Source organism: Mustela nivalis (assembly GCF_964662115.1).
Source record: "Mustela nivalis genome assembly, chromosome: 2".
NCBI lineage: Eukaryota > Metazoa > Chordata > Mammalia > Carnivora > Mustelidae > Mustela > Mustela nivalis.
In genome coordinates, this window is record NC_139021.1 from 33,028,546 (window position 1) to 33,040,551 (window position 12,006).

The 12,006-nt window shown below is 31.7% G+C and overlaps 1 protein-coding gene across 49 annotated transcripts in view; it reads right to left on the reverse strand.

Moving 5' to 3' along the window:
* Window positions 1–12,006, reverse strand: part of RIMS2 (regulating synaptic membrane exocytosis 2) — a 596,172-nt gene that overhangs the window by 281,848 nt on the left and 302,318 nt on the right. For 27 of the 49 annotated variants that reach the window (XM_082719297.1, XM_082719284.1, XM_082719290.1 and 24 more), the window contains 6 exons: window positions 9,739–9,947; window positions 8,139–8,258; window positions 5,529–5,628; window positions 4,464–4,587; window positions 2,907–2,953; window positions 1,418–1,530 (listed from right to left, as the gene is read on the reverse strand). In XM_082719297.1, coding sequence (XP_082575423.1) covers window positions 1,418–1,530; window positions 2,907–2,953; window positions 4,464–4,587; window positions 5,529–5,628; window positions 8,139–8,258; window positions 9,739–9,947 — 713 coding nt within the window. Of the gene's footprint in view, window positions 1–1,417; window positions 1,531–2,906; window positions 2,954–4,463; window positions 4,588–5,528; window positions 5,629–8,138; window positions 8,259–9,738; window positions 9,948–10,088; window positions 10,157–12,006 lie in introns of all 49 variants that reach the window. The other 22 variants (XM_082719301.1, XM_082719296.1, XM_082719285.1 and 19 more) reach the window with 1 other exon arrangement.

Below are 12,006 nucleotides of genomic sequence, written 5' to 3' on the forward strand. Positions count from 1 at the left end.
TCCAGCCATCCAAAGTATTATTTAAAGATGGACTATTTGAAAGGAGCCATAATAATTTAATAAATAATCTTAATATTATCACTTTCTAAAGTGCTGGAAGAAAATACATATACATTTATAAATGACAACATCTATGCTGTCAATACATGTAAAAGAGTAAGTAGAAAGATGCTACTTATAAAGAAAATGAAAAAAGACCACTGTCTTCAAGTGAAAAAGTTCAATCTGTTTATGAGAGAAAGGAAAAAAAAATAATAAAGAGAAGAAATTCATTTTAGTAAGACATTTACAAGCTCCTAATAGTATCTCAACTTCTTTCTTGCTTAATTTTTCTGTTATTGTCACTTTTGTGATCAAAATAGCTCCAGAATAGATATGTCTAATAACTATTTCAAGAATTTTAATGTTAACTCTGCTTATACTTCCTATGGCTTTTAATTAATAAAAATTCTTCAGTAAAAATCATACACCTCCTCTACCCCCAAAAAATAAAAGGAGAAATTACATAGCTGATTTAAAAAAAAGCTTTTCCTATTGTTCTTAAAATAACAGCCCAAGAATAGTTTAGTTTTCAATTATAACATTTTTATCCAAAATTCAATGTCTGGATTTTGAGAATCTAAATAGTTCTTAATACATATAAAATTGCAAGTTTAGTAACTCATCAGCATTATGTCTCTAAAATGCAACTGGATGAATTTAGATATTTTAATATTTTAAATAGTTTTAAAAGAGAATGACAATTGAAGAAATTGATAAAAAGTGAGGACTCAAATTTGCAAAGCTCTTCTAATATAGGCAGAATATGCCTAACTGAATTTTTAGTTTTTATACAAAATGTTCAAGATTAGGGATCACTTACTATGAAATCACCAGTATACTCAGTTATTATATATTTCCACATTTATTCAGTTTTGGCTTGTGACCAAAGCTTTTCAAGTATAATACCTCAGCAATATTCATACCCCAATTATTTACTATGAAATTCATACCAAATTTCCTTAAACTTGAAAAGCAGGGAATGTATAAAATTTACTTTCACCTTAAATATACATCTTTGTACAGTACAGCAATCTGATTTCTCTCAAAAGTCTAGGACAAATTATAGTCATTTTAATATATTGAGCAAAAGTCATGACCTTGAATTTTGGAATAAAATTACTAAAGTAAAGGTTTTAGATATCCCCACAAATTCTCTCATTAAATTCCAGAAAATCTAATATAATCTAATAAGAAAACTCTATGCTAAATAATTAAAGTTAAATTTCAATGAATCAAAACTACTGATAATGTGAAAACTGATGGTTAAAAGCACAATTAAATTCTAAAAAGGAGTTGGTTTACAAAAAGTTATTGTCACATAGTAATAACAGTACTTGGTATTCCAAAAAGAGAAATTAATGTAGTGATTACATACTGAAAGTTGTCCAGATAAGTATTGTGGAACATCCCTCAACATGCCTGGACTCATGGGAGAGGTAACGGAAATAGAAGGGCGATCCATTTTTTGAGATTCAAAAGAGCTAGAACCTGAAACGGTAATTATACATAAAGAACAATAATGATTATTCTTCCTTAGTATTTAATAATCTTTACCATATTGCTTTTAAATTATTTATTTATTTTTAAGACTTTATTTTATGTCTTTATTTTAGAGTCACTTATCATTGTGAAATAAAAGCAAAAAATCTACTTTAATAGTATATTCTTAATTATTATAGGATCCGATCACTTCTCATCAACTCCATTGCTACCACCAATGGCCTAAGTCACCAAATAAAATACTAAATATCAAAATAGTTTTCTCACTACTCTCTCTGCTTTCATCCTTGACTCCATTTGAACTATTTTCCAACACAGTAGCCATATTTTAAAACATAAATCTCTCCTCAAAACCAACCTGTGTAGTTCTGATTTCCCACAGAATAAAAGCCCAAAAGGAAGTAGACTTTACGGTGGTTCACAAACTCTATGCAATCTGGCTGCCATGTCTCCCCGATCCTTCATCCTTCCCACTGCTCACTCCAGTGCAGCAATACTTGCCTCCTTGCTTTCCTCCGGCACATCCTAGGATTCCCTGCCTGAGACACTGCACCACTTGCTCCCTGTCCCTGGAAACCTCTTCCCCCGCATAGCCACTCTTCCAAATCTTTGCTCCAATCACTTCCTTTTCAATATGGTCTCCCCTGATCAACAGACTTCAAATGGCAACCTATCTCCTCTCTTCTTTTAGAACACCCCTTACTTTATTCTCAATCAATCAAGAAACTTAGTTCACTGGAAAAAAGCCATTTGTTTAACATCTGAAATTGCACTCAAACACAAGTAATAAAAAGCACTTACATATTTAACATTACTTAAACTTATTTGTCTATTGTTCCATTACTACTCTGATGCCAAATCAAAACTACTATCCTGTTTTCTAAAAAGAGAAATTAGGATATGACTCACTAGATTGTCCCAAGCATTCCCCCCACTTACTGAGGGGTAGTTTACAAAGTAGTAGATTTTAAAATTAGAAGAAATTAAGGAAGGAGGGGGTGAAACTTGTAGGAGAGATGGGTATGTTCATTATTTTTGTTGTGATGATGGTTTCATTTGTACATCAAAACTTACCTCATTGGGTACTTCAGTGCAATTTATTATAGTGTACCTTAATAAAGCCATCTAAAAATATATAGTAGTTAAGAGGGCGTGATTAAAAAAACTATCTTAAAATATTATAGAATTTTGTACTTTATCCCACAATAATATGAAATAATACTAAATTTTTCATTTATGCAATAACTATGTATTTGATAACAAGATTATTCTATTTCTTATTTCATATTAATAGACAAAATACTTCATTTGACCCATGGAAAATGACAATATTAGTATTTTCTTCTAGAATGAATGAGACTTACTGGACTCCAGTTGTGCATGTGTGCTATCAGGGATTCTAGGGATATCTCTGAAATGACAGAACAAGAAAGCAAGAAATTGTTTCCACAATTAATGCAACTGCTATTTTTATGATCATCAATCAGTGTAAAATGAACAAAACTGTGTATGATAGTAGTGTTACATAAGTAAGAGAAAACAAGCTGTAGTACTTTATTGCTAATCAAAGTGTTCTGAACTAACCTGAACTACTTCGAAAGGAATAAACAGTCATATGATTTATAGAAGACTTACAAAAATATATTTCATTTTCTATGTTACTACATGACTGCCCATTCTAATAAATTTTTGAATTTAAGATAGGTTTTACGATATATTTGAATCCTATTCTCTTCTTTAATCAACAATATTGAGTTATAAATAAAGTATCACCACAAGAAAAATGTAAAGATTCAGATTGTGGATGAAATTTTTTAAATGTATTAACTCCATTGAGGAAAAAATGCAAACAGGCTTTTCTTTGGGACTTACAAATGGTAACTGAATTTATGCCAAAAGTATGGACATTTTTGTTGGAGATTTTAATAGTAAAGGTCATTCAGGAAAAGTATATAAAAGAATATTTATGAATTTGAGATATTAAGCAAAAATATGATTATAGGATCATTACTTTGAAAGGAACACTTCAATAAAACTAAGTTACCAATGTAACTCATTTTCTCCAGCATAAAAAGAGATCAAAATAATATAGTCTGATCATTTCCTAAATGAATGACAACAGGGCATTGGTATTCTTCAAAAAAAAAAAAAAAAAAAGAATTTTTATAGCTTCCACCCTCAAATACTCTTACCCCAAACTTGCACTTAATAATTTGCTGTCATTGTATATATATTTCCTATAGCTTTTACTTAGTTATAGGTATATCTCTTACATTGGCTTAGAATATAAGCTTCTATAAGGGAAACACTGCTGTGATATTTAATGAGAAATTATCAGCATACAGTACAAAAGACTGTATTTATTGCCAACTTTTGGAAATTGCTATTTGAATCTAGAGGTAAAATATTACAAACGCCACGGAGTACTTTGGTATTTGCTTATTTTTTGTCTGTTTCCTTAAACATATCATGTTGTTCCTTAAACTGTTCCCTCTGTTTAGGAACAGTGTATCCTTGGGACCTCTCTTTCCTATGTTGAAATCTCCATTTTGAAAAAAATATGTAAAATTCATTGACCCTTATTTTCACAATGTAGAGGACTACAGTTTGTGAACTTTCTTTTAGAAGTAATTGTTACTATAGTCTCCTCCTACTATGCCGTTAGCCCCCTATTAAGCTAATAGACAATTAAAAAAAATAAACATCTAAATAATAGAATATAATAACTGTATATTCTGGCATGATCAGATAAAGAAATGGCATGATTTTTGGTGAGCTGTTTTAGCAAAAAAGGAGAAAAGAAGCACTGCCCTCAAAACAATAATTTCTATAGAACAATCAGATTTTTAGATTGCATACTACAAATGTGCAAGAGTAGTCAACTTATAAGATATGTTCATAAAATACACAAGCCGACTCACCCAATAGGTCTTGAAACAACAAGCTCCACTTGTGGTTCAGGTTTGGATTCCAGAATGATGTTATACACTTCTTCAAATGTGGCTCCTTGCAAAAACCTTCCATTCCATTCTAATACTTCATCACCTAGAGTGTATTCCAGTAATGATAATCTTAGAAAGAAAACTAATCCCATAAAATGCCTTTGAAACCAAAGCACCCTTAAACTGCAATGAACTTCAGAGAATAAAGTCACTGTCATGAAGTATGACATACTAAGAACAGCTCCATTGGCATAAAATTTGATGATAAGGATGATTAGCATTTTTATCCAAAAGGACAAAGGTCTGAGGGATAAAACTACATAAAAGTTATCTCTGTGGTTTCTAAATAGGAGTCTGATTCTAGAAATTATTAAAATCTGTTAACTCTTTGAAAATTTTATGACTATATTCTAGGTTTGTCAATATCTATGCAACACACAGCAGGGTGGCCGGGACAGGGGTGGCAGGGAAAGAAAGAAAAGCAGCAGACTCTCTGCTGAGTGAGCGGGGAGCTGGATGCTGTGCAGGGCTCAATCCCAGGACCCTGGGACCATGACCTGAGCCGAAGACAGACATTTAACCAACTGAGCCGCCCAGGCACCCTACAGTTTCTTATACAAAAGGCTTAATACTTATCATCTTATCATATTCCCTTCAAGGCACTCAAGGATCTCTCCAATAGTATCCATTACCAAAGAGATAAGGAATCACACATTGTAGAAAATATGTATTTATCTATAATGTTTGTTTCCTAAACTGTTGGGATTTTTTTAAAAATGAAGCCTTATGGGAAGCAAAATAGATTAATACTAGATACACAATAAGAATATCCATCAGCCAAAAGCATCAGTAAATATAAAAAGCTTTTTATCTAATGTGACTCAAGAAATAATAGTTACATTTTCCATTAAGAATAGAGATTTTTTATTTAAGTTAAAAATGAGTTCCTGATTTTTGGTCAAATCATTTCTAAGTGAGGATGACTTTTTCATAACTACTTCAGTTTAACAGTTTAAATATAAATAATCAAAGATAGAAACCTACCTGGTCTAAGATGTCCTACAGTATCAGCTAAACTTCCTTTTTTCACTTTGGTAATAAAAGCACAAAGCCGACCTGATTCAGTCATCTTTCCTCCTACAACCTTTTAAAAGAGAAAAGTGTTAAAACAGGCATATTGTTCAAAGGAACATAGTTGAAGATTCAAGTAAAAAATAACTAGACAATTTGTAGCTTTTAAAACTATAATATTCTAAAAATAATTTTTAATAATATGGTGTTATTAGAAACTGACTACATGTTCCATGAGTGGACTTTTTTTCACATATTCTAAAATTTTCACAATTATTTGTTTAAAAAAAATCACATACCTTAGAAAGAACTTAATAAACTGTAATTTCTCTCAGAATTGTTTTTATCATTTCCAAAAACATGCTCTTACAGTATTACATAATTATATTAACGTTTCTAGTTATAGATTTCAAATATCTTAATCACATAAATATTTGTTACTTTGACTATGGTAAGCCATCACAATTCCATTATTTAGTAATCTTTCAGGCTCATTGATTAATGTAAGTGATAATGATGGATTTTCCCTAAGAAAACTACAAAATGTACTTAATCTCATTATAACTTATGTAAACTTCAGGCCATTTGCATTCCAATTTTTCTATTTTTATGTTTCTATTAATGCATATCTTTAAGAAAAAGAAAAAATAATTATTAGCAATAATGCTGTGGAGTCATATGGGTACCTGTAAGACTGGCCTCTTACAAAATTAATGCTTGTGATCAACTACCATTCAAGCAATGTATCAATTTTATAGCATGTTAAGCAAATAATAGTAATTAACTTCATTAAGTTTTTTTTTCTCTAAATTGAGTGAATGTTATCTGAATTTTAAAAAATCACTGGCTTTTTCTATGTTATTTATTCCTAAGTTGCAGTAAAATACCCTCAGTTGCAATCCAGTTCTTATTAACTAATTAGTCCTATGTTTGATTCTGAAAATTAAATGTGCAGATACTATGGAATATTTTAAAACTTTCTTGGCTTGATAAACTTTCATAATAATAACTAATGATACTTGATACTACCATTATTATTAAAATTTTACAGTGTGCTAGCTACTCTGCTAAATGCTTGTATATTGCTGTATTTAAGTTTATTATAATAATTCAGTAAGCATTATTATCTCCATTTTATAGATGAGGAATCTGAGGCTAACAGAAGTTCAGTTGCCCTATGTCATGTTGCTAGTAATGACTTACCAGGGATTCAAACCAAGACTTCCTGCCCTCTCCTTTTTACTGCTCTAACACTCTGTTGGACAGATCTGGATTTAAATTTCACCTCCATCATCATCTCTGTGACCACGGGCAAGTTATGACACTTCTCTAAACCTATTTCTCATCTGTTGCATTAAATAATCTGATAGAAGTAAAGGGCTCAGATCAGGGCCATCTGTGGGGCAGCCACCCAATAAATGTTAGTTGGCCGATTCCACTTACCCCCAAAGTTTTCTAACATCTCACTATATTCTATAGGACAACTTCCATGGCCATTGCTTAACTCTAAAAACCATTTACTCTTTTTTCACTTCAGTTGTTAATTCACCGTACAGACGAACAATAATAACAACAAACCAACAACAACAATAAAAAAATAAAAAATAAAAAAGAGTTCTATTTGATCTACTTACCAAATAACTACCTGGTATTTTACAGTCAAATATAAATTAATATTTATAGTAAATCTCCTAACATAAGTATTTTTGAGTTTCCAGACTTTAAACAGTATTCTCTTTCTCCTACACACGAATACACACAACGCCCACATTTTCCTACACTTAAACAAAAATTACATTCTGATTGTTAAAAAACAAAATTCAACCGACTAAATTCGAAGATCTAATTGGCTTTATTAAGTGATTCATGAATTGGGCAGCATCTCATCTAGTAAGCTGAAGACAGGTCTGCTGAGCTCAACAAAAGAAAGGTTTTCAAAGGCAGAGAAAGGGCATTAAAATACACACACACACACGTGTATATAAATATATAAATGCGAAAAGAATTTATTAGCAAGGAATGCACTGTTAAGGCAAGACTGCCCTCCAAAAGGGAGACTATCAATAAATTTCCTAGTATTGCCCAGGAAATTCCCATGTTGACTGGATAGAGGTTACACTAATGGGGGGCTAAAACTGTGGTAAGTTGGGGATATGGGGCCTTAACCTAAGTGATGCTATTTGAGGCCTGTGGTTTTCCTTTAAACACTGTGTCCTAAATATATACATTCCCAAGTTTGCATATTTAGTAATTGATTAAAGCCATTGTTTTAATAGTGTATAAACACAGATACAGCCTTAAAGGACAAACTGTATAAATAAAATAAGTTTGAGAGCTGTATTCAGGATTCAAACATATCATTTGGGTTTATTTTCAAAATCATATATTTAAGTATTATTGTGGAATAAGTAATACTTGGAAATGAAAAGGTTTGGGGTAATGAGTGCAAATACTTGGGAATTCTTGGAAACAGGGCGAAAAAAAACACCAAGTTGGCATAAATTGGAAAGAGTTGTTAAATTTTTGCTTTTCTCATAAATCAGTAAGGAGTGGAGAGCCAGAATCTCGTATTTCATCACATACCTTCAAGCCAAGCATTGCTCCTGAATCTCGAGGCACACTTCCATCTTTTAGACGCTTATTCAACAAAATGCGACCAATTAAACGATCTCCATCTTTAGATGGCTGCCACGTCACAGGGTGCTGACATATTACATCAACAAACAAAAAAATTAATTTTCTTTTATGATAAATGACCCCTTGTTGTACAATATATCTAAACTCCAGATTTCCAAAGTCTTATGATTACACAAACCAGTTTGCATTTAACACACTGATCAAAAGGGCTTACTACATTATGCAGACGCTCAATTTTATAATCTCAAGATTTTTTGAAATCCAATTATTGCAAATTCTTACAGTGCCCTGACACATTACTGCAGTTATATTGTTCTATGAAATCTGAGAAATCTTGAAAATATATGCAAACTACCTATACACTGAAGATAATTAAAAATTCACATAACAGAAAAGATAGATTGAAATTCTAAGAGGTTAGATTCATTTAAAATGATATTTTAATATTCAAACACTACTGGAGATTTTGAAAGACTTAATTACAGTAAAAGTTAAAAGCTAAAATTATAGAAACACATCAAATTTGAACCTATGATGGGGCTTCTTTGAAATAGGTTTCTAGATTAAAATTATAAAAATACACAAGCCCCAGTAACTTTTCAGTTGAATCTGCATGAGAGAAAGAGACCTAATTCGAAGGTGAGGCTAGTTTATATTTCTCACTTTTTGTAGGTTCACTGGTTCTTTTGGGTCTTTAATCTATTTAGTAAATTAAGTTTATTAGATAATTCATGGTATATCCACTGTTAAATAAGCTTGAAAATATTAGGAGTTTATCTCTTTCTCAGGGCAGAGCCAAACCCTTTAAAAAATTATGACACCATCCATTATAAATTGTATGTCAAATAACAAAGTAAATGATTTGTGTAATCACAGTTTCATAGTCATCGAAAAGTAACATGCACATCTTCATGCAAAATTTGGCAAGCAAAAGACAAGTTTCAATTTATATGGTAAAAAGATTTCAAAAGTCTCACTATTCTAAAAGCAAAAATAATAAATACCAAAGCAGATGGCAATGGTTCTAGTACTAATTAATACTACATTAAAATGCTATGACAATAAAACAAAAGAGCAAAATGACAGTGAAAGGGAAAAAAGAAAAACAACTTTTTCTGTGCAAACAGACCCAATTATCTCCCTTTTGCCTGGGATTGAAACTATTAATAATTTAATTTTCATCCCAAGGAAAATATATGCAAGCAATCAAATAAGCCAATCCAAAAATTCTTTATATTTGTGGTTTATAGAAACATCACAAAGTTCTCTCATGCGACCATAGACAAAGCATTCCTTTGTTCCTAATTTTTTATTTCATTTACTTATTTTTTGGTATGCCGTCCAACAACAAAAACAGCAAAGCAAGCAAGAAGTATTTTGGTTTGTTTGTTTGTTTTGGTTTTGTTTTTCTTTTCTGCACCTTAAGAAATGCTACATTGACCCTTGAAATGCCCTGTCCTTTTATTATGTTCTGTTTGAATGAGTGACAGAGAGCAAACGAAGACCAAATGAGCAGGTTAAAAGGCAGGCTCCACAATGTCAGTACCTTATCACTATGGCTATGCTCCTCGTTAAGGGTTGTGCTACTACAGGTATCTACCCCAGAGTCCTTAATCTGAGGCTCAGACCATTCCAAGTCCTCTTCCAAAGAGTGGCCACCAAAGTACATCATTTTCTTTTGTCTCTCAGACCTGGTGTTAGAGTCCGACAAAACTGCCTGCTCACTAGTTTTTCTTTTTCCCTTTTGACTGTCCCCTACAGGTGTGGGATAAAAATAAAACAAAAATAATAATAATAAAAAAAAGATACAAAAAAGAAAACATGCAAAGGTGTAAATAAAAAAGGAAAAGTGAAATGAAAAACGAAAATTAAATAGTAAGGCTCCACATGTCTCACCAAAGACATTGGGGAAGCCTCACTGCTATGCCAAGACGTATGGTCCAACCAGTTGTAATCCATGTCTCCTGTGAGAGTCAGACAGACAAAGAGTGCAGTAAAGGAGACAGCGAAAGAAAGGACAGACAAAGACATTATAAACATTTTAAACTATGTGATCCTGTCTGGTTTCAAGAACTTTGCAGCACTCACTATATATACCAAGAGAAAGCTAAGATTCCAAATGAGCCAAATTTATAGAATGTAGAATATAAAGTTTATGTACTCTAGATGGATCCTACAGATCAAAAGTTCTGCAAGAAGAGAAAAGGCTAATAATAAACAGGAATAGAAATGAAAAAATTATATATTTTGAAAAAGAAAAAGACTATCCACTGTGTCTGTTATTCATGCTATTTTTTTCCATGCTGGCCTACAGACATGAGTTTGTTCTCCAAAGGTTAAGAAACATTAAAAACAAAAAACAAAAAAACAAGTAATTAAATGTTGTTTCTGGATGTAGTATGAATTCTTTATTCTGGATGTAGTATGAAACGCCCCCCCCAAAAAACAGGGTGGTTTAAAAAAGAAGAATTGGTTACACAAAAGATTAATTTTGTATGAAAATGAAAAATGAAAAAGACAGTGTCACTGAATTTCTACTAGTAAAAATAATATCAACTTTACTTAAATATCATGAATTACTTAAAATTACTTTGAAATTATTTTTCAAATTTTTTGCAGAAATTGCATTCTCATAAAAGGTATGTCTTTATAGTAATTTGTCAGATAATGTATATAATTGGCAACTAAGAAGGAATATCCATTTCCCAGATTTATGTGCTCCTTATTTGCCTTACATTTAAAACAAATTCTTGTTATTTTATATGTGTACATATGCATCTTTTTAAGCTCCAGTCGTATTTTATTTTTCTTAAAACTATTTACTAAATACCTTCCATTTGCTATGTATTGTGCTAAGCTCTAGCATAAGGACTAAAACAGTAAGACACAGAACAGAGTGAAGATAAACACAATAAATAAATCATGAATGTCATACAGGAGAGTACACTATGAGAGAATATAATAAGTGCAAAGGGCAGAACTCTCAAACCACCATGAAACAGTATAATAAGAGCTAATGCAGATTTTGGAGTCAGCAATGACCTTAAAGAAGTGATCTTTAAAATAAGAAATGAAATATGTGGCCTAAAGCAAGAAAATAGGCAGACAGAAAGTGGAGGAAAGAACATCCCAGGAAGTAGTGAAAACAGAGTATTCTAGAACAACCAATGGAACACCAGTGTGTCTGAACCAAAACGAATCCTAAATGAGGTGAGGCAGCACAAACCAGCTTAGAGAGGACTATTTATGCTATATTGAAGATCGTAGATTTCATTCACTGAAGGATTTTAAGCAAGATGTTGACATGAACTGATTTACATTTTAAAAAGATGAATCTAAGTACTAACTCAAATTGGGTTGGAAGACACCAATTAATAGGCATTTGCAATAATCCATGGGACAGGTAATTATGGCTGAAACAAAGGTGACAGCAACAAATAAGGTAAGAAAAAAGGGAACTGAGAGATGTTTTGGAGGTAGAAATAAGAGAATTAATGAAGACTGAAGGGGGTACCTTAACTGGCTTAGCCAGTAGAACATGTGACTCTTGATCTCAGTGTCATGAATTTAAGCCCCATGTTGGGTGTAGATATTACTTAAAAAAAAAAAAAAAAAAAAAAAACTAAGAAAGACTGAAAGAGTCAAGGATAAATCCCAAGTTTCTGGCATTAACAACTGGATGGAAGGAAAAACTACTTATAAGATGGAAAAAGCTGGAGGAAGAGCAGTTTTTATTAGAAAGGGGTAGGAAGGAAATACTCTATTTATAGAATTTAAGATGTCATTGACTATAAAATTCACATCTATTAAAATG